Source organism: Ananas comosus, linkage group 21, assembly GCF_001540865.1.
Source record: "Ananas comosus cultivar F153 linkage group 21, ASM154086v1, whole genome shotgun sequence".
Classification (NCBI taxonomy): domain Eukaryota; kingdom Viridiplantae; phylum Streptophyta; class Magnoliopsida; order Poales; family Bromeliaceae; genus Ananas; species Ananas comosus.
The window spans coordinates 8,711,326-8,731,237 of record NC_033641.1 but is presented as its reverse complement, the minus strand read 5'-3'; the positions used below and the strand labels follow the sequence as shown (position 1 = coordinate 8,731,237).

Here is a 19,912-nt window from a genome sequence, read left to right as displayed (position 1 = left end):
CCAAATAGTTCCTAAGTTAAAGTTTTTTTCCTTTATGATATCTCAGAATTACTGTATGCGTAAATCAACCATCATACGTCAATCCATCAACAACCTATAAAGACAGTATTCTGAAGTACAAATAGCAATATTCCCTAAAGCAAGTTGTAAAGATCTTAGTGGTTGATACTTGGTACCCGAGATCCCAAGTTCGAATCCTAATTGATTCATATTTTCAGCTAAGTTTATTCCTAAATGAAATAAACAAAACGAATAGCGTGCTACCTATCTCTCAAATAAAAAAAAAAAGATGGCGCACCGGGTTCACCGAAAAATTCCTCCTTCCTCAGCATCCAAGTCAACCATTCCCTCCTTTCCTTCCCCCCTCCCCCAACCAAAGAATGGTAGGAAAATGACAAGGAAACAACCCCCAAGAGAGAAGAGCCTCCTCCATTTTAGTACCCAAAAATCACATCACCAATCACAAACCCCATCATCACCTCCCCTTTGTCTCTTCATCAAGCCAAAAAATAAAAAATAAAAAGAAACAAAGTGGCCCTCCCCACACACATCCAATATATGCTCATGCACTGAGCATATACACATTACAACAACAACAACAACAACAACAACAACATGTTCTCCGCAAACCACTGGGGAGGGTCCTTCGAGATCAACAACAATGGCGGCGACGCCGATGACGATCACAGCCGCAACATGGACATGGACCGCGCGGCGCTGTCGCGGCAGCTCGACGAGACGCAGCAGAGCTGGCTCCTGGGCCCGCAGGAGAGCAAGAAGAAGGACAAGTACGTCGACCTGGGCTGCGTCGTCGTGAAGCGGAAGCTGATCTGGTGGGCCTTCTGGGCCCTGCTCGTCGCCTTCATCGTCGTCGGGGTCCCGATCATCGTCGTGAAGTCGATCCCGAAGAAGAAGGTGGCCCCGCCGCCGCCCGACCAGTACACGAACGCGCTCCACAAAGCGCTGCTCTTCTTCAACGCGCAGAAGTGTAAGCAACAATCACCTCAATGCGCTTTTCCTTGCACTTCTTCGTCTTCTTCTTCTTCCTCTTTGGTTTTTTCCGCGGTTTGTAATATTTTAAAAATTACTTTATTTCATACCATTTTGAATAAAAAATTATAAAAGCAATAAATGTATGAATTTATATAAATTAAGATCTATTATGATTCAACTATCTAATCTTTAATAGTTTTGATTTTTCTATTTAATCTTTTGATTTACCATTAAATGACTCTAGCATTTCACAATTTGAATGCGATATTAATTTTTGCAGATTAAATTAGCACATGCCACGTAATTTGTAAGACTAATTTAGTAAAAGTAAGTAATGAGCAAATGGCTTGGATCAAATAAATCCAAAAGTTTTGGACTAAAATCGAAATTTTAAAATGGTTAAGTAGTTGAATCAAAAAAAAGGACCAACACTCCTGCAGATAAGTTTTATACAGTTTTACCAAATATATATAAAGTACATTTGAAATTCCTAATTTTGGGTTTAAGTTTGAATATAAAATCTCAAAATTTAGCTTATAATTTGAAACAAACTAAGTCCTAAGGCCTTTTGTAATCATTTACGACACGTCAATTTGGCCACTAAAATTCAAAAAATCAAAATACTTTTTTCGCTCGGAAAGATTCTTATGACTTGTGTCTGATTCTTCTGTCCTGTACTTCTCTTCTATCTGCTTCCCTCAGCCGGGAAGCTCCCGAAAAACAACGGGATCCCCTGGCGGGGGGACTCAGGCCTGAAGGACGGGTCCGACCTGACCGACGTGAAGGGCGGGCTCGTCGGCGGGTACTACGATGCCGGCGACAACATCAAGTTCCACTTCCCCATGGCCTTCTCAATGACACTGCTCAGCTGGTCAGTTGTAGAGTATAGCCAGAAGTACAAGGCAATTGGGGAGTATGACCATGTAAGGGACCTGATCAAGTGGGGCACTGATTACCTGCTCCTCACCTTCAATTCATCTGCTTCCACCATCAACCACATCTATAGCCAGGTAAAATCAGCGTAAAAAAATGTACACAACTTACCTGACCTTTCAAAATTTTAAGCTTTACTGTTCGATCTCTCAATTTGTCTGATTTGAATCAGTCGACCGTACTCTAAACTTCAAATTTTAAAAGCATACTAACTAATCCTGAGAAGATAAGTCAGAGTAGCGTTTGATAGCTGTTTCAAAATTACCTATAATATAGATAAGTTTTGTACGTCTTTACCTAATATCAGAGCATGTTTCAGGGATTTGTGTGTTACAAATTATTAAGAAAAATAGTCTCATGTTGGATACAAAGTGGAATCGTGACTTTAAATAATGCACTTGATATCTCCACCTAAAAGCTAAATTACAGTAGAGTTCACACCTCTTAGTTAATTAGTGTCTGATCCAATGAACCGCGTGCCAGCTGTCGCGCCTAGCATGTTAAGAATTAATTATGCCACATGCTAGTTGTATTGCTGGTGCTTAACCGACCGTTCCTAGAGTAAGTGGCAAAGAGCTTAGTAGTTGGTACTCGAGATCCTAAGTTCGAATCCCAGTTGATTCACATTTCCAGCTAAATTTATTTCTAAATGAAATAAACGAAGCGGGTAGCGTGCTATCCATCTCTCAAAAAAAACAATAGATTGTTATGAAAAACAATTTCGTATATCTAAAAGTTTAAACTTTTGAGCTGGACCCGAGCTTTTTTAATGCGACTTATAAATCTAATATTGATCATTCAATATTATAAAGAGTAGTATTTTTTTTTTTTTTTTTTGAATGTATAGGTAGTATTTGTCCTGTAAACAGGAATATGAGTTTCGAAAATATTTTGCACTTTTAGCTATTTGTGAACATTTACAAATAATAGTCAGATTGATCGGTATTCTTGTTGCAAGTTTAAAAGTCTTATATTACTACTGATAGTGTACTTTCCAAATGACACCTTAAAAACAAAAGCTTAATAACTGTTACATAATAACTAATTTTAGTTTACCATAATTGCAACTAATTGGCAAAATTGAAATCAAATCAACTTGAAAAGAAAGGCCAAGATTCCAATCACATCCCTAATCATTGAAATTCAAATGGCATTAAAACTCGTGCCATTTATTACTCAAAATATTTGATGTGATAGGAAACGCTTCAGAAATAGTTTTAACATGACGCAATCCTCCGCAGGTCGGCGGCGCGCTGATCAACTCGACAACCCCAGACGACCACTACTGCTGGGAGCGGCCCGAGGACATGGACTACCCGCGGCCCGTCCAGACAGCCTCCTCCGCGCCCGACCTCGCTGGCGAGGTGGCCGCCGCGCTGGCGTCCGCCTCCATCGTCTTCAGCGACGACGCCGCCTACTCGAAGAAGCTCGTCCACGGCGCCGCCACCGCCTACAAGTTTGCGCGCGACTTGGGGCACCGCCAGACCTACTCGCGGGGGAACCCCTACATCGAGCCCTACTACAATTCAACCGGGTACTGGGACGAGTACATGTGGAGCGCCGCGTGGATGTACTACGCCACCGGAAACACGAGCTACATCTCGTTGGCGACCGATCCGGCCCTCGCGAAGAACGCCAAGGCCTTCATGCAGATTCTGGACTTCTCTGTCTTCAGCTGGGACAACAAGCTCCCAGGTGCAGAACTGCTGCTCACCAGGCTGAGAATGTTCCTGAATCCTGGGTATCCTTATGAGGAAACACTCAGTGGCTATCACAACTCTACTGGGATCACCATGTGCATGGTGTTCAAGCAATTCCATGTGTTCAACTGGACCCAAGGTACGATGGCATATTTGAATCGATGATCTGTTCCGTTCGCACTAGGAACCCAATTTCGCGATTTTGACTACCTGATTACGTTGCAGGCGGACTAATCGAACTAAACCACGGTCGACCGCAGCCGCTGCAGTATGCCATGAACATGGCGTTCCTGGCGTCTCTCTACGCCGACTACATGGACGCCACGAACGTACCTGGATGGTACTGCGGCCCCAACTACTTCTCCGCCGACAGCCTCCGTAGTTTCGCGCAGTCTCAGGTTTTTTTACGAATTCCTTCAGTTCTTTCAGTTCAGAAAGTAATATATATACTATATATCTCTATGGTGAGACGGTCTAATCATTTCGCTTTCCCGACAGGTCGACTACGTCCTAGGAAACAACCCGCGGAAGATGAGCTACCTGGTCGGGTACGGGTCGAACTACCCGAAGCACGTGCACCACCGCGGCGCGTCGATCCCCCATGACGGGATCAGGTACTCGTGCACCGGCGGGTGGAAGTGGCTCAACTCCAAGAACGCGAACCCTAACTTGATCACCGGGGCGATGGTTGCCGGCCCGGACAAGTCCGATGGCTTCTCCGACGTCCGAACTAACTACCAGTGCACCGAGCCGACCCTCGCGGGCAACGCAGGCCTGGTGGCGGCCCTGGTCTCGCTCACCAGCAGCGGCGGCGGCGGAATCGATAAGAACACCATTTTCTCGGCGGTGCCACCGCTCTATCCGGCGGCGCCGCCGCCTCCGCCGCCTTGGAAACCGTGAAAAATCCAGCAATGAAGGGATTTTTTTTTTTTTTTAAAAAAAATCTATATTTTTTTTCCAGAATTTTGGCCTAAAATTCTTTACTGTACAAGATCAGTATTTAAGGCATTGTGTTTGTGGGCTGTGAGTTAACAGTGGATGCTATTTAAGCTTGGAGTATGCTTTAAATAACACTGAAGAACAATGAGATTAGGTGTAAATGTAATTTTACTCAAAGAAAAAGAAAAAAAACACTATGAATTTAGTAAATCTCAAATATCTTCTTTCAAAGCCTCCTCTTTTATACACACTGCAGGTCAAAATGTTATCTACAGTACAATCTCAGGAGACACTTTTCAATCCTAATCCGCACGGATCTTAGAGCACCGCAGAGTGAAATCCAACGGCACCAAAGAGGTTCGTTCGAAAAGACCGGCGAACAAAAGGCGAACACAACATCGCAAGCCACAACGGCGAATAAAATTTTGCACCAAAACCAATTTGCTATTAACAACATTGGATCCGACATGTGTTGTTTCAAGAATCAGAATAATGAGAAACCAATTTGCTATTAACAACATTGGATCCGACATGTGTTGTTTCAAGAATCAGAATAATGAGAGATCGCGACACCTTTTTTCTGCGGCATAAAATCGGTCTCTAATCTGCTCAAGAAGGCTTTTCTAATTGGGGCCAAAATGGGGAAGCAAGAGAAGTAAAAGAGCCTGATTTGCTTGGCTATGAACAAAAATGAATGGAAACCCGAGTGTTTTCGAAGGCTAATCCAAGTAAAAAAGAGTAACGATCTTGCGAAGATTCTTCGCTTCCTGGCATGTTTCCATGAGCAATTTGCTATCGTGAAACGCAAAGCATATGACCTGCTGCACCTTCGAGATTATGTCCATGTTGCACAACCTGTTGTTTCAGCAACAAGAAAGATGCAAAAACATTTTAGAGTGACCCTTTCTTAAACATAAAATGGGAATATCTTGATTCATCATATATACCGCCATTAGCCTTATTCTTCATTGTTGTTTTATAACTAACAAAGAAAATGGAAAGGAACGAAATTTGTGCGCTAAAAAAACAAAGAATCGAACCTGCTAGCCTCAATTAACGGCAAATGATCATATTGGGGTTTCTCGATTAGATTTTTAACCTGCAAAATATAGTTGAGACCATAAAAAAAAAGAAAATGGGTCGTCACCGTCTCATCAAAAGAACATGAACAATCACTCCGTCACAATATAACCGGATATGAGAGGATGAGCGAAACATTAAGTGAATGCTATGGGATGTCTCACCCCAAATGAGTCTATCTATGAAGTCGCTGACTGATTATTTGAACTATTATGGGGTTAAACTTAAGAAAATAAGTTACACAAGAACAAAGAAGAAATGTAACGGACGTATCGAAAGAAAACACCAAAACGAATGTATCGATAGTGCCATTACGATCGAAACACCCTAACAATACAGCCAATCGACATAACTTTTGCCAGTAACAAAGAGGTGGTTCATGTTAAGTCATGGAACGTAAGTCATGGAAGGCTTACTTTAGACAGCAATTCCTGGCTTTCGGGAGACTGCTTTTTCAAGCTTTGCGGCAATATTACAGTAAGCAGCTCCGGCTTCTCCGCTCTTAAAGCGCCTCTGATAACGGCTGCATTAGTACCTGATGCTCCTGATGTGAATATATGATTCTTCTGCAGTAACAGCAAGGAGTAGGAGATCAGAACAGTAAAAGTTAATGAAAGAGAATAAAAGGGAAAAAAAAGGAAAAGGGAAATGCTTCAGTACCGTTATGACCATAGCGTAGCTCAGAATCTCAATAAGTTGCTGATGCATGAATCCCATATTTCTCGTCCCAAAAAAGCCAATTGCTCGAGGTCCTTGTTGCTGAATGGCCAGTAATTCCTAGCATGGCACTAGAACATTAGACTACGCCAATAGCTAAAAGCATCAGTACTAAACAGTCGCTAAACATTAAACAGAAAAGTTATTGTGTAGGAATAAAATTATCAAATCATGCTCTCTCTCTTTTATCCCTGAAACAAATATGAATTGTTAATAATTACAATAATGGGGGACTCCGAAAAATCAGCTCCTAAATAATGGAGAAAATTTCACAACAATGAGGGATTTTTATATTCTACAAGACTATAATAACATCCTTGCTCGGCGAGTATCAATTGTTTATGGACAGGAAATACAACTGTACATACACCTGAAAAAATATATTTTTCCATGTAAATACCTGCAAATATCTAAGTCTTCAAAATGCCCATTGAATACTTAATTTATTATATAAAAATCCCCTGTACTTGAAGAGGGGGCAAAAAAAAAGAAAATTGTGCTTCTTTACTTTCCTAATGCAACATCAACTTTTGAAACCTAAGGAAAACTCTATAAGATATTGCCCTTCCAAGCTGCGTATATGAAACTCAGATTTTTACTCTGGTATATACGTAAATAGATGATGCAACGATACATATGCAAGAGACCCTACAATTAAACGACATGGACAACAGTTTTTAATAGATTTTCAATGAACAAATACCTGAAGATAATCTATATCAGGAATTGGTTTGTACTCTGATACAAGGACGGCGCCTGAACCTTCGACAACCGACTGAGCCTGAGTAGGAACTTGCGTGCCATTCTCCTCGTCAGGTCCGAACATAAATGCACCACCTGCACTTTGATTCCTCGCAATAATTTCAGCCCTGCCTCTTCTCATACATCCACGAAGCCACTATACGAGCACATAAAAAAAACAGCCCCTGGTAGTAAATCATTAGTGAAAACCAAATATATCACAAAACTCGTATGGGTTAGCAGGTATAATTTCTAAACGAGTAAACAAATTCAGATTATAAGGACCATATAAACGAACAACAATGAATTCCATAATTGATAAATTAATCTTCTTAGCCTAAATCACCAGGCCAGGGGCAATATCAAGCGGAATTGGAAATAGAAGGGCCGTATATTTAGTATTCATTGATATACTGAAGTGCTATAACTTTTCATTACAGAAACTATGAAATTCATCGTATGAGCGTAAGTAGAATTTTCTAGTCTGATGCTGATACAGCACAGAGGGACAGAGGGATATAAGCATCTGCGCAGTTTCTCCCGAGTAGCAAGTACTAACTATTTATGACAGCATTTGGGGAAAAAAAATCATGTGACAGATGATAATTCGATGACGACTAAAATGGTTGAGCCAAGCCATGTGATTGCCATTAATTGAAAAGACTACTTTTCTGTTAATCGATACTAATCACTAAGATATATTTCCACGAGAACATCTAAAGATTCAACAACATGCTCACGAACAGTTCTTTTCTCAAGCAAATCTACTACTATCAAAAAGTGTTCAGGAATCCGAATAGCAGGGATTACGCTGTATATTTAACTCTGTTAAGTTAATGATTTTCAGAAAATATTCGCACTAAGCAAATGCATGAGCATTAGCATACTGAATCCATGTAAAGCAAAACACTCATACAAAATTCGTCGAGAAGTTCTTACCAATGTTTGAAATCTTTTCAGATTAATCCTGATAAATCCTCTCAGAAGCACAAAACCTAGTACATTATTATTCAAGCTAAAAGCTTTAAATCATACTTCTCGCATCTTTTTCATCATATTTACAAACCGAATACGAATAAGTACATACATAAAGTTGATTTTGAGTTTTAGCCAATTCACTAAGAGAACCCAACACACAAGATAGCTTCATGATCAAACCCACGAAAAAATTCCTAAAATCAATTTATGACATATAATTGCAAGAGAGCATGAACGAAGAATAACACATACATCACAGCATCATTTAAAATCACAGTTAAAAACAATGAAAAAGAAAAAAAAAAAAAAAGTCTTATTTTACCAAGCTAGAGAGAGAAAGAGGATATACCCAATGATTAGAATTGAGGGCGGTTTGGCCCCAAGGTGCGATTTTGGCTCCGACCCATCTCCCATTAGAGGGGGAATTGGGGGAAGAGCACGAAAAGCTAGGGTTTTGGGAGGTGCTCGGGGCCCCCAAGGTGGAGGAGGAGGAGGAGGAGGAGGAGAGAGAAACTGTAGGGTTTGGGGGCCGCATAAGAAGCCCTAATGGAGAAGAAGAAGAGCCCATTTCCTACTTTTGTGATCTTTTTGGGGTAACCTTTGCCTCCCCCACTTTTTGAGAGGATTTTAGAGAGAGAAACAAGAGAGAGAGAGAGAGAGTTGGGGGAAGAGATATGACAAGTTGTGATGAATGGGATTTTCTCTCTCATCCTCAAAATATAATTTTTCTCTAAAAAAAAAAAAAGGGGGCAGTTTTTTTATTTTTTTTATAATTTTTACCCAATTATTAGCCATTTCCAAGTTTTTTTTTTGTACTATTTTATTTCAATTATTACTTTATCAAATTTTGGTTTGTTAGTGCTAAATTTTTTTCACAAAATAAATTAGAGATTTTGCTGAATTTAATACTAATTAAGTTAATTTTAACTGTTAAAATTATCAATTTTTAGTACCATTAATTATGATTATTTTTAAAAAAATTGACTTGATAGGGTGTGAGTTATTAATTCTAACTAACATCATATCATCTATAAAATTATTCTAATAAAATATAATTCATATATATATATATATATAGTGGAACTAAAATGCTATTGATAATAATATGATAATTGTATTTATTATTAATTTTTTGACTCTTAGATTAATTTTTACTTCATATTCGATTTAGAAATAACTCAAATTAAAATAAGTGACAGCTAATACCTAGCCAAAATAAATTTTTTTTTAAAAAAAAAATTATAGTTAAGGGGATCCCCAAATACTTTTATTCATCAAATCCCACAAGCATATTGTTTTATTTTCCCCTAACTAAGGCATTTTGTTTTTGACTTTTTATTTGTTTTTTTTTCCTTTTTTGTAAAATAAAATTCCAAAAAAGTATTTCCCCCATCATCTTACCCTTCCTATTCCTTTTTTTAAAATAAAATTCCAAAAAAGTACTTTTCCCCATCATACCAAATATAATAATTTTTAAAGTGTATATATATATATAATGAGAGGGGTGAATTTAGAAATAAATTTGGTTGTTTAGGAACATAAATAATATGATACCAAATAATTAATTTATTTAATATTTTTTTTAAATTACCGATCGTATCGAGTGCAATCGGTTAAAGTTTTAATGGTTGGTATTTGATTTTTTGAATTCAAATTTTAGTTATTTTATATTTTTAATTTAGTTTATTTTTAAAAAATAAATGAAATGAATAGTATTTTATTTTTCTCATTAAAGAATAATAATAATAATAATATTTTCTTTTTGAATTGATTGGATGTTTAGGTTAAAGTATTGTTTGAAATAAATGGCAATTAAGTTCTCTAGTAGGAGATCATGCGAAAAGAGAAAATTTTAAAAAATATTACTGCAATTTTAAAATCCAAATAAACTTTTATTAACTCTTAAAGAACATATTGAAAACATATTTTGAAAGACCACATAAATTTTTTGTTCCAACAATATTACGGATTACCGACCGTCCCTAGAGCAAGTAGCAAAAGGCTTGGTGGTTGGTACCCGAGATCCAAATTCGAATCCTGGTTGATTCACATTTCCAGCTAAGTTTATTTCTAAATGAAATAAACGAAACGGATAACGTGCTACCTATCTCTCAAAAAATAATAATAATAATAATATTACGGATTTTACCAAACATGACTATACGAGAAGCTGTTCATAAAGTTTTTGTTCCAATATACATATATATAGAGTAGGGCTACTAAACTCTTATGAGTATAAAGTTCGTTTTCGATGATGGAGCTTCCAAATCGACAATTCATTTTATTAAATATGATCTATAGTATTTGAAATTTCTAAAAGATAAATTTAGTAATTTTTCGAAATCATAATAAAGTCCATCAAGCGGGCATAAAAATGAACAGTCAAAATCGAACGACGTCCTAAATATGGATAATCGGATCCTTTAATTTGAGATCGGAGTTATTGATTTTTATCGAGATTGTAAATAGAATTTTCTATCAAAAATTCAATTGATTTTAATTCTTTTACACCATTAAATTAGGAAGTATTTCATACCGACCGTTAAAGTTTGTCAATTTTGAGACCTATATATATATATATATATATATATATATATATATATATATATAAAGAGAGAGAGAGAGAGAGAAAGTTCGGCTACTATACTCTTATAAGTACGATCGCCCTCGTACTCATAAGTCATTTTCGATGATAGAGCTTCCGAATCGACGATCCACATCGTTAAACGTTATCTAGAGCATTTGAAACATCTAGAAATCAAATTTATAATTTCTCGACATCATTTACCTTACGATCAAAGCTCACAAAATTGACAATTTTTAACGGCCGGTATGGAATACTTGCTAGTTTAACGGTGTAAAAGAATCCGAATAGGTTGAATTTTTGATAAATAATTCTATTCACTACCTAGATAAAGATCAATAACTCTAATCTTAATTGAAGGATCCGATCATCTATTTTTAAGACATCGTTCGATTTTGACCGTTCATTTTATGCCTGCTTGATGGGCTTTATTATAATTTCAAAAAATTACAAAATTTATTTTCTAAGGCCCCGTTTGGTTCGAGGGATAAGCAGGGATAACGAAAGTTATCCCCGCTATTCCGCCAAACGGGGTGAAATTTAGCCGGAATATTTTATCCCGGTCAAACATTGCTATTCCTGATTATCCCGGAATAGCAAGGAATTTGCTATTCCACCGTTTTGGTGGAATAGTGTTATTCCAATGCTTAATTTCAAACTTAATTAAAATTATAAATTGAATTAAAACTAAATTAAATAAATATAATATGTCATATATTATAATACATTATTTTTATTATAAAATTATTAATTGTACTATATTAATACATATTATTTATATTTAAATATTATAATAAAATTTTTAATAAATTATATTTAAAAATTATAATAAATTCTTTTTATTAAATTTAAGTTTAAGTAGAATTTTAAAAAAATTTATAAATTTATTATAATAAATTATTTTTATTAATTGTTCCCACCTTATCTGTATTTTAAATTTTAAAAAATTAAAAATTTAAATTTTTAAAATTTATAATTTATAATTTATAATCTCAAAATTAAAGTTATAATTTAAATTTTAAATTTTAAATTTGATAATTTTAATTTTTGAAATTTAAAATTTTTATTTTTATTTTTCAAATTTAAATTTGATCTTAAATTTAAATTTGAATTTTAAAATTTAAAATTTTGAATTTAAAATTTGAGATTTTAAATTTCAAATTTTAAAATTTCAAAGTTAAAATTTTAAATTTAAAAATATAAATTTAAAATTTTAAAATTCAAATTCAAATATAATAGAGGATAATATCATTATTTTTTATTTATAAAACCCACTATCCTTCTAATTCCATCTTACCTAACCAAACGCTATTTTTTATTTTCAGAAATAACCCAATTTTCATCCAAACGTAAAATTTAATCTAATCCCGCTTATACCTCAATTTATACCTATCCCTGGAATAGCCACTTTTGCTTATCCTCGAACCAAACGATACCTAAAAGTTTCAAATACTCTAAATCATATTTAACGGAGTGGATCGTCGATTCAGAAGCTCCATCATCGAAAACAACTTATGAGTACGAAGGGCTCAATACTCATAATAGTATAGTAGCCCTACTCTATATTATATATATATATTATAGCGGCTAGGATGCTTATGAAAGCACGGAAGGCTCCGTGCTTCCACTTTGTTTTCGATGTTCGGACTTTCGAAATCACGATCGACACCGTTAAACTTGATCTAGAGTATTTGAAGTATCTAGAAAATAAATTTTGCAATTTTCGATATCATTTGCCTATGATCGAAGTGGCTCAAAATCAACGGCCTGAAAATAAAATCTTACAAAATATGATGATATGACATTAAAATTTTAGATCAAAGTTATTGATCTTGTTTTATATGGTATAAAGAATTTTCTATCAAATTTCTTGTGATTTGGATATTTCTACACGTATAACTTGCAACCGGCTCACCACGGCCATTAAAATTTATCGATTTTGAAACCTTCGATCACTAGGCAAATGATATCGAAAAATCACAAAATTTATTTTCTAGGTACTTCAAATACTCTAGATCAACTCTAACGAAGCGATCGTCGATTTGAAAGCGAACATCGAAAATAACTTGGAAGTACGAGGGCTCCATGCTTCCATAAACATATCAGCCCACTCTTATTATATATATATATATATATATATATGTAATTGAGCTAGAATACTTTTAGAAGCACCAACTCATTGGTGCTTCTACGTTTCTAACCCTTGGATCTATCCCTTGATTACTAATAGTCTTTGGATCAAACACTATTCCATCTACCATCAGCTACCACCATCATCCCAACCCTACATCTCTCCATCCAAAGGGTAAAAACTCAAAAGCACCACCCTCTTGGTGCTTTTGAGAGTATTCTAGCTCAACTCATATATTTCTATGCATTCTTTCCTAGCAATAAAAGAACAGAAAAAGGACCAAAAAAACCTATTATTTTTCTTTACCAATTATTGATTTGTCGATTGGATAGTTACAAAACTAATGTAGTTAAAAATGCATGCAGTTGAAAGTGCAGCAATAATTACAAGTACAACGAGTCTATTAATTAGTTTTACGCAACTGCAACAGCTGCAGTTATATTTTTTATGTTTACTAGCCTACAGTTGATAAGTGAATTTATGAATTCTGTCATTTTTTAGATAAAGAGGTGAGCGAATTCCTCTCCGATGCAGTAGTTGGTTCTCGTCATGCAGTTCCAACTGCATAAATTGAAATCAACTGCGCCCAAACAAGCTTAAGATTTAAAATTATATCTAATTATAACTGTGGTGCAGTTATAACTGTATGCAAATAAACGGCTCTTTAGTATATTTTTGTACTCCATGAATTAAACAGTGTAATGCAAAAATTTTCTAAGCAAAAAATATAAATTAAAAAGGAAAAAGTAAAGCAAAATGGTGATCAGATCTCATGTCATATCAACACACATGGAACTATATATTTCAAATCAGCCCCACTTTATACAGGGAAAAATGTACAGAGACTCCCTGAACTATAGCTGTTTTGCAAACAGCCACCAAAGCGCCCCATTTTAATAGTTAGATTTTTTAAAGAAAAATTTTCAAATACCACCCCTGTGATTTCGCACTTTCTCACTTTAGTACCCTATAATTTAAAGTGTATCAAGTTAGTGTCCTGTGGTTTCATTTTTATCTTTTCATCAATTTTTTCGTTAATATTTCGTTAAATTATATACAAAAAACTTCAAATACCCCACCTAGGTTTATCAAATATTCATTTTAGTACCCTTTAATTTTAATTTTGTCATTGATTTAACGAAAAAATTAGTGGAATCAATAATAAAAAGATAAAAATAAAACCACAGGACACTAAATTAATACACTTTAAACCACATGGTACTAAAATGAGAAAGTGTGAAACCACAGGGGTGATATTTGAAGTTTTTCCTTTTTTAAACTTTAGGTAGAAATATAGAAATCTTTTGATTAGGCTACCAAACCTTTTAAAATTTTAATTGTAGTACCAAATCTTTTAATTTGTTGGATTTAAGTAATCTGATGGCTCTCCCGATGTAAAAGTTAAGCTAGTTATACTTATTTTAATAAAATTCGTATAAGATAAATAGCGCATTCAAATTTTGAAGTTAAAAAGTTATCAATTTGCTCATATCAAATAAATTAAAAAATAAGATAGTAAAATTAAAATTTTTAAAATTGGGCAAATCCAAAAAGGGCGATAATTGACGTAAGTTTTATGTATGCTTACCTAAAAAGTCATTGAATGGGTCTTTTTTTCCAACTGGAATTATAAATTAGACAGTCATTAATTTTGATTTTATGTCTTATATATAATCTTATAAAGCTTTAAAATACAAACAAAAAAAATTAATGTATACAAAAATTGTCACGCCCCGGATTACACATTCCCCGGGCACGCCGACAAATCCGCCGTATACAAGAAATTTTTCCTGTATACGAAGCGATAGCTGTACCTGTAAATCAAACACTACTACGAACAGTAGTAGAGAGCTGCTAGAGAAAACTGAAGCTAAATAAAACAGAGTTTCATATACATAGTTCAGATCCAAAATACAGAGCTACTCGCACTGGCGAGTTAAGTCAACTATGTACATAAACTCGAAACAAAACATCTACCTGCAGTAGGGCACCTCTAGCTCAGCACGTCGGGTAGGGCTCTAGCTCGCGACGCCCTTACCTCGATCTTGGTCCGCAGACGGTGCAGCAACCGGAACCTGTGGCTCTGCAAAAATATAGGTAACAACTGGGCGTGAGAACTACTGTAAAAACAAGTAGTCCTCAGTGGGTACCGCCCAAAACAACATCGGTCACCCACTAAGTCTACAGAAGGGAGCAAGGATAGAAGGAAAGCAGGAAGCATACTCTACCGCTATCATCCACTACACTATCATGCTCTACACTAACCAACTGTAGGAAATGTCAAATCTGACCCAATCCAATCGGGACTGTAAGCATACCCGTCCCCGGGACTGTGAATACACCCGTCCCTGCCCCGTTGCGACTATCGGGCTCTATCCACACTAACTGGTCCGTGGAGAGCAAGTCCAACTGGCATGAGCGACACCAACGCAAAAGCACAAGCCTGACTCCGGAGTGGCACTCGTGGGCGCTACCCAACCGAGTATGCAGCGTATCTCTGTCGAGCTCAAATCAGGCTCCAACTAGCCAAAGTCAAATAATTGACTCAAACTGGTCTATCAACCAACATGTAACGTGCCCTCGGCACAATCTGACGCCAAAAAGGCGATACGGGTCCACCGTCAACTCTGACGGCACCCAACAGTCCGAAACGACCTGAACGACCCTGTAAAAATCCACTCGGCGAACCAGCACGAGTGTAAATACATTCTAAACTACCTGGAGTACTCGTCTCGAAGAAACTGCGACAGTACAATTTTCTAACGGCCCCTAGAGCTAAATCAGGTAGTTAAATCTGGTGACAGGTCCAAATCGCAGGTTTTCTCCTAATTCACTTTCCAAGTCCAACATGTATAATCTACTAAATTTATTACCACATGCTCCAAATTCAGATTTGCAATCAATCAATTAATCCATGAATTCGAGCTAGAATAGAATACCAAAAATTGAGTTCTATACATGTCGACGATTATGAACTTAGGAGTCAAAACCGATGTAACCCACCTCTCAAGCAACTCCTGGCAGCGAAGAAAGTGGCCCGGATCCAAAATGATCCCTCGCTGGTCCGTCGAAGTCCCCGGTTCTCCTGCCGCGAAGAAGTAAACCCATTTACACTTAAAATCACGAAATCTGCCCAGAAACAGCAGCGAAGAAAGTGTTTAATCCGACCAAGCTAACCTTATCCAAATTCAGCAAACAAGGGTTCCGAAGCTTCGTCTCAGAGTCACGAATCCAATGGTCCAGGTTTCGCTGAATTCCGACGCTCCTACGCAGAGAACGGGCCAGAATACGAAACGTCGACGCTGGAACCTGCGGAACAGCATCTCAGAAATCTGCTCGGCAAACAGCAGCCTAGTAAAACTAGGGTTCGACAGGGCAAACCTGCTCCAAAAATCGCGATCTTGGGCTCAGAATCTTCGTCTCGAAGTCGCGAATCTAGCACGCCAAATTTCGTCGCGTTTCGACACTCCTACACAGAGAACGAGCTGAAATACAAACAGTCGACGGTGGATTTCAGCAAAGCAATCACAATCCGAGTAGAAGTAGTAACACTAGCGCAAAAATCCAGAAAAAGGCTGAATCACCCACCTCGACAGCGTCGAACCTCGGCGCGACGTCAAGAACAGTGAAGACGCTCCCTCGCCCGTCCTCTTCGCAAAGCTCCGGCAACAAGCGCGCTCGAACGGCTCGCGGCGCGACGTCGGCGACGAAATCCCCCAAACCGTACACCCAACCGGCCTAGAGTGAGAGAGAGAGGAAGGAGATGGTGAAAACAAGCCTAAACTCTCTCTCTCTCAGCTCAATCCACAGGTAAATAGAGAGAGGGAAAGTGGGTGACATGAACGAGGTGGAATTTTACTAATTTAGCCCTCCACCAACTCCCTTGTACCGGTACACGGGATCCTGTACCGGTACAAGAGCCAACCCGAGAGCAGTTGAGCTGTTTCGCGCTGGTTGTACCGGTACAGCCACCAAGCTTGTACCGGTACAGTAAGCAGAAAAAAAACTGCTGTTTGCAGAATTCTTCGCGATAAGCTGCCCTCACGTCGCACGGAGTCCGTTTTACGTCTATTTGACGTCAACGCGACTCAGACTTGTCCCGACACTCTCCAGAGCTGTCGACAAGCCTACACAGTCAAACACCAAGGATCTCACAAAAATAATAGAAATCTTATATATTCACTCTTCTTTAATCCTCATACTTAATTGATTATCAAAATTAGAAGAGAAAATATATTTCTTTATTTTGAAATTTTATGAGATTAAGTTCATGCTATGTCATCAAAACGGCTATAAAATTAGTAACTTTGATTGAGAAGAGGAGCCTGTTGAAAATTATATGCATGTTTACAAAAGATCTAAATTTTAGAGAGTCGATGTACATTTTTCCCAAGTTCTTTTTTTGTTTTTTTTTTTTTTGCTGCTGTACAAAGAGTGCATTTGTAATTTAAGTAATAAATAATGGTCAATCCTATGCATTAACAGATGATCATCTGAGATACAGATAATAATAATAATAATAATAATAATAATAATAATAATAATAATAATAATAAACAGCTTTTTAGACCAGGTGACAGGGAAAAAAAAAAAAAAAAAAAAACTAGAGTTGTCATGTTTAGTTGCTCTTATTTTAGCCTTTTGTAGCTTCAGTATAAATGGATTTCACATGCAAGGATGTTCGAATCTATATGATTTGTCCAATATGTGTATTATGTTATGTGTATTAAGTCATATGGTGGCCATATTATTGGGATTTATGTTAGGTTGAGATAAGTAACAGAAGTGTTTTGGGTATATTTATTTAGGGTCAATTTCATTTGTGCCCCTCTAAACTTCAAAAATATCATAGATGCGCCGATAAATTTGATTCTATCACAATTACCCCTATAAATACTTATTATGTTTCAAATATACCCTTACCCTTACTATTCATCTCTTTATAGAATGATAAAATATTTAGATTATCATAAATATGGTCAAAATGTCCATTTTGCCCTTAACTTCTAAAATTTTTTACAAAAGTATTTTAGCATTATATATTTATTTTAATATATTAAAATAAACAGTAAAATATATTATTTTACTGTTGTGTGGTTTATAAAATAAAATACTTTATATCATTTATTTTAAAATTCGAGATGCCAAAGCACAGAAATTTGTGCTAGTTCAAATAACTTAATTCACATCATGCATATATATTTAAGTTATATTTTGAATAAATTGTTTAACCTTAATTTAAGGAGTCAATTAATACTTTAAACAATTTTTTGCTAAATTTTTTTCAATTGATTTTTTTATTTTTTAGCTTAACTTGTCAGGATTATATATATTTTTTTAATTGATAAAAAACTTATCTCTAAATATAGGTTATTTATAAATTTAAAAGAGTGTTTATAAAAGTATAAATGATTTTATAGTCAATTAAATATTTTAAGATGGTAATGACAATAAGGGCAAATTTGGAATTTTGTTTGTTGTTTATTCAAAATTGATAATAAATTAGTATAAAGGTTATTTTGAAAGTTTCTCTCTTTTAATAGGTTATTTATGATATTTCAATTTTTATAGGGGCATTCATGATATTAAACTTATTTGGAAGGGTAGTGATGAAATTTTCCCTTTTTATAATGTTCGGTGTTAGAATTACTGTATATGGGAAAGTTCAACTGAGAAATGGGGACTGAAGATTTTCTCTTTAGTGCTCAGCTATCTAATAGATAACATTATTTGTTAACCTTAATTGCACGTATTTTTGCATGACAGTTTCTAATTTTTTAATTTTTTGCATATAAATGTTGGAAATTTGATGCTCGCCCTAATACTGAAATTTGAGAATCCACAACTCGCCTTGATAACTATTGCTGTTGACCCGATACTCGATCCAGTACCGATTGTTGAGATTCTGCAACGAAAACGTCAAATCGAATTTTTACCCTAAATTGCAGTCACAAAAGAGAAAAAAAATAAATAGAAAAAGCGGATGAAATAAGATTCATTAATCAAAAGAAGAATTACATATGACTTCTTTTCTATACAGAGTTGCTTTAACCCGAGCTCTCTTTCTAAATTTCTCCCACCCTTCTCTCGTTTTCTATAAATCCAAGTATGCATCCATGCACAATGTACACCAACACTACAACAGAATTAGATTATAGGGACACATGTTTGGGACACTTTTGTCTAAGTGTCCCATTTATGTCAAAATTTTAAAATACATCTACTAATGCCTAAATATAAAGCCGAATCCAACAAAAAATATGATGTTACTATACTCAACCTACCACACCCAGTCCATTTGACCCGATTACAATCAGAAAAAAAAAAAAAATCAATTACCATCTTTTCTTCTCTCTTCACTCAATCCACTGAAATTCTAGACGAAGAGCCTTTCCTGTCGTCCTCCTCCGCCACCGCAGTCAACGAGATAGAGTTTCGGCGGTTGCTAAATGCTTAAATAAGTGTTGGTAAATTAGCAACACTCTTTTAGGTTATAGCGACACTCTTTAACTGTCACTATATACCTAGCAACTCCACATATAGCAACACTTTTTAAAAGTGTCGGTAATTTTAGCTAGCAGCACTTTTTTGACATGTACCTATATTTAAAAGTGTCGCTACAGACCGTTTTTGTTGTAGTGTTTGACGATATTTGGCGATAATTAACCCTGGTTCGAGGCTAGTTTAATATAAGTTAAATTATAGAATGACAAATTTGATCTTAACTATATATGCATGTTATTTAGATACTCACCTATCTCAACTTAATTTACTCCTTTTTTTTTTGTTTTAATTCGCACATCCTTCAACTTTTAATTAATATTTTTTGTACGGGTACTGGAGTCATTTTTATCAAGTAAATTTTAAAATTTTATCAAATTTATTAGTGGTTTTGTTGAATATAATATTTTAAGCATATTTTAGAAAATAGAGTTAGAGCTATGAACAACTAATAGCTATTGCAGTGAGTGATTTTTCTAAAAAAAAGCTAAATAACCAGAAAAATTGAAATAAAAAAATTTGAAAGTTAAATGGGTATAAATAAAAAAAAGTTGAAGGATGCTATGAAATAGAGGCAAATAGGATCCTAAATATATAATTCTAAAAACTTAAAAC

The 19,912-nt window shown here is 35.8% G+C and overlaps 2 protein-coding genes and 1 long non-coding RNA gene across 3 annotated transcripts; 1 reads left to right on the top strand and 2 right to left on the bottom strand.

Moving 5' to 3' along the window:
- LOC109726550 (endoglucanase 12-like) lies at positions 616 to 4,775 on the top strand. The gene is made up of 5 exons (XM_020256191.1): positions 616 to 988; positions 1,696 to 2,003; positions 3,168 to 3,765; positions 3,852 to 4,024; positions 4,125 to 4,775. Exons 1-5 carry the CDS (start codon positions 616 to 618, stop codon positions 4,524 to 4,526), a joined length of 1,854 nt encoding a protein of 617 aa, XP_020111780.1. The 3' UTR covers positions 4,527 to 4,775.
- Positions 4,986 to 8,773, bottom strand: LOC109726551. Its single transcript, XM_020256193.1, has 6 exons — positions 8,431 to 8,773; positions 7,066 to 7,260; positions 6,306 to 6,422; positions 6,062 to 6,211; positions 5,606 to 5,664; positions 4,986 to 5,420 (listed from the first exon to the last, which is right to left on the bottom strand). The coding sequence occupies exons 1-6, from the start codon at positions 8,647 to 8,649 to the stop codon at positions 5,285 to 5,287; spliced, it is 876 nt and encodes a 291-aa protein (XP_020111782.1). The 5' UTR covers positions 8,650 to 8,773; the 3' UTR covers positions 4,986 to 5,284.
- LOC109726687 lies at positions 14,844 to 16,583 on the bottom strand. Its single transcript, XR_002220583.1, has 5 exons — positions 16,385 to 16,583; positions 16,178 to 16,281; positions 15,974 to 16,105; positions 15,800 to 15,881; positions 14,844 to 14,879 (listed from the first exon to the last, which is right to left on the bottom strand). It is a non-coding gene; the product is annotated as an uncharacterized LOC109726687 (long non-coding RNA).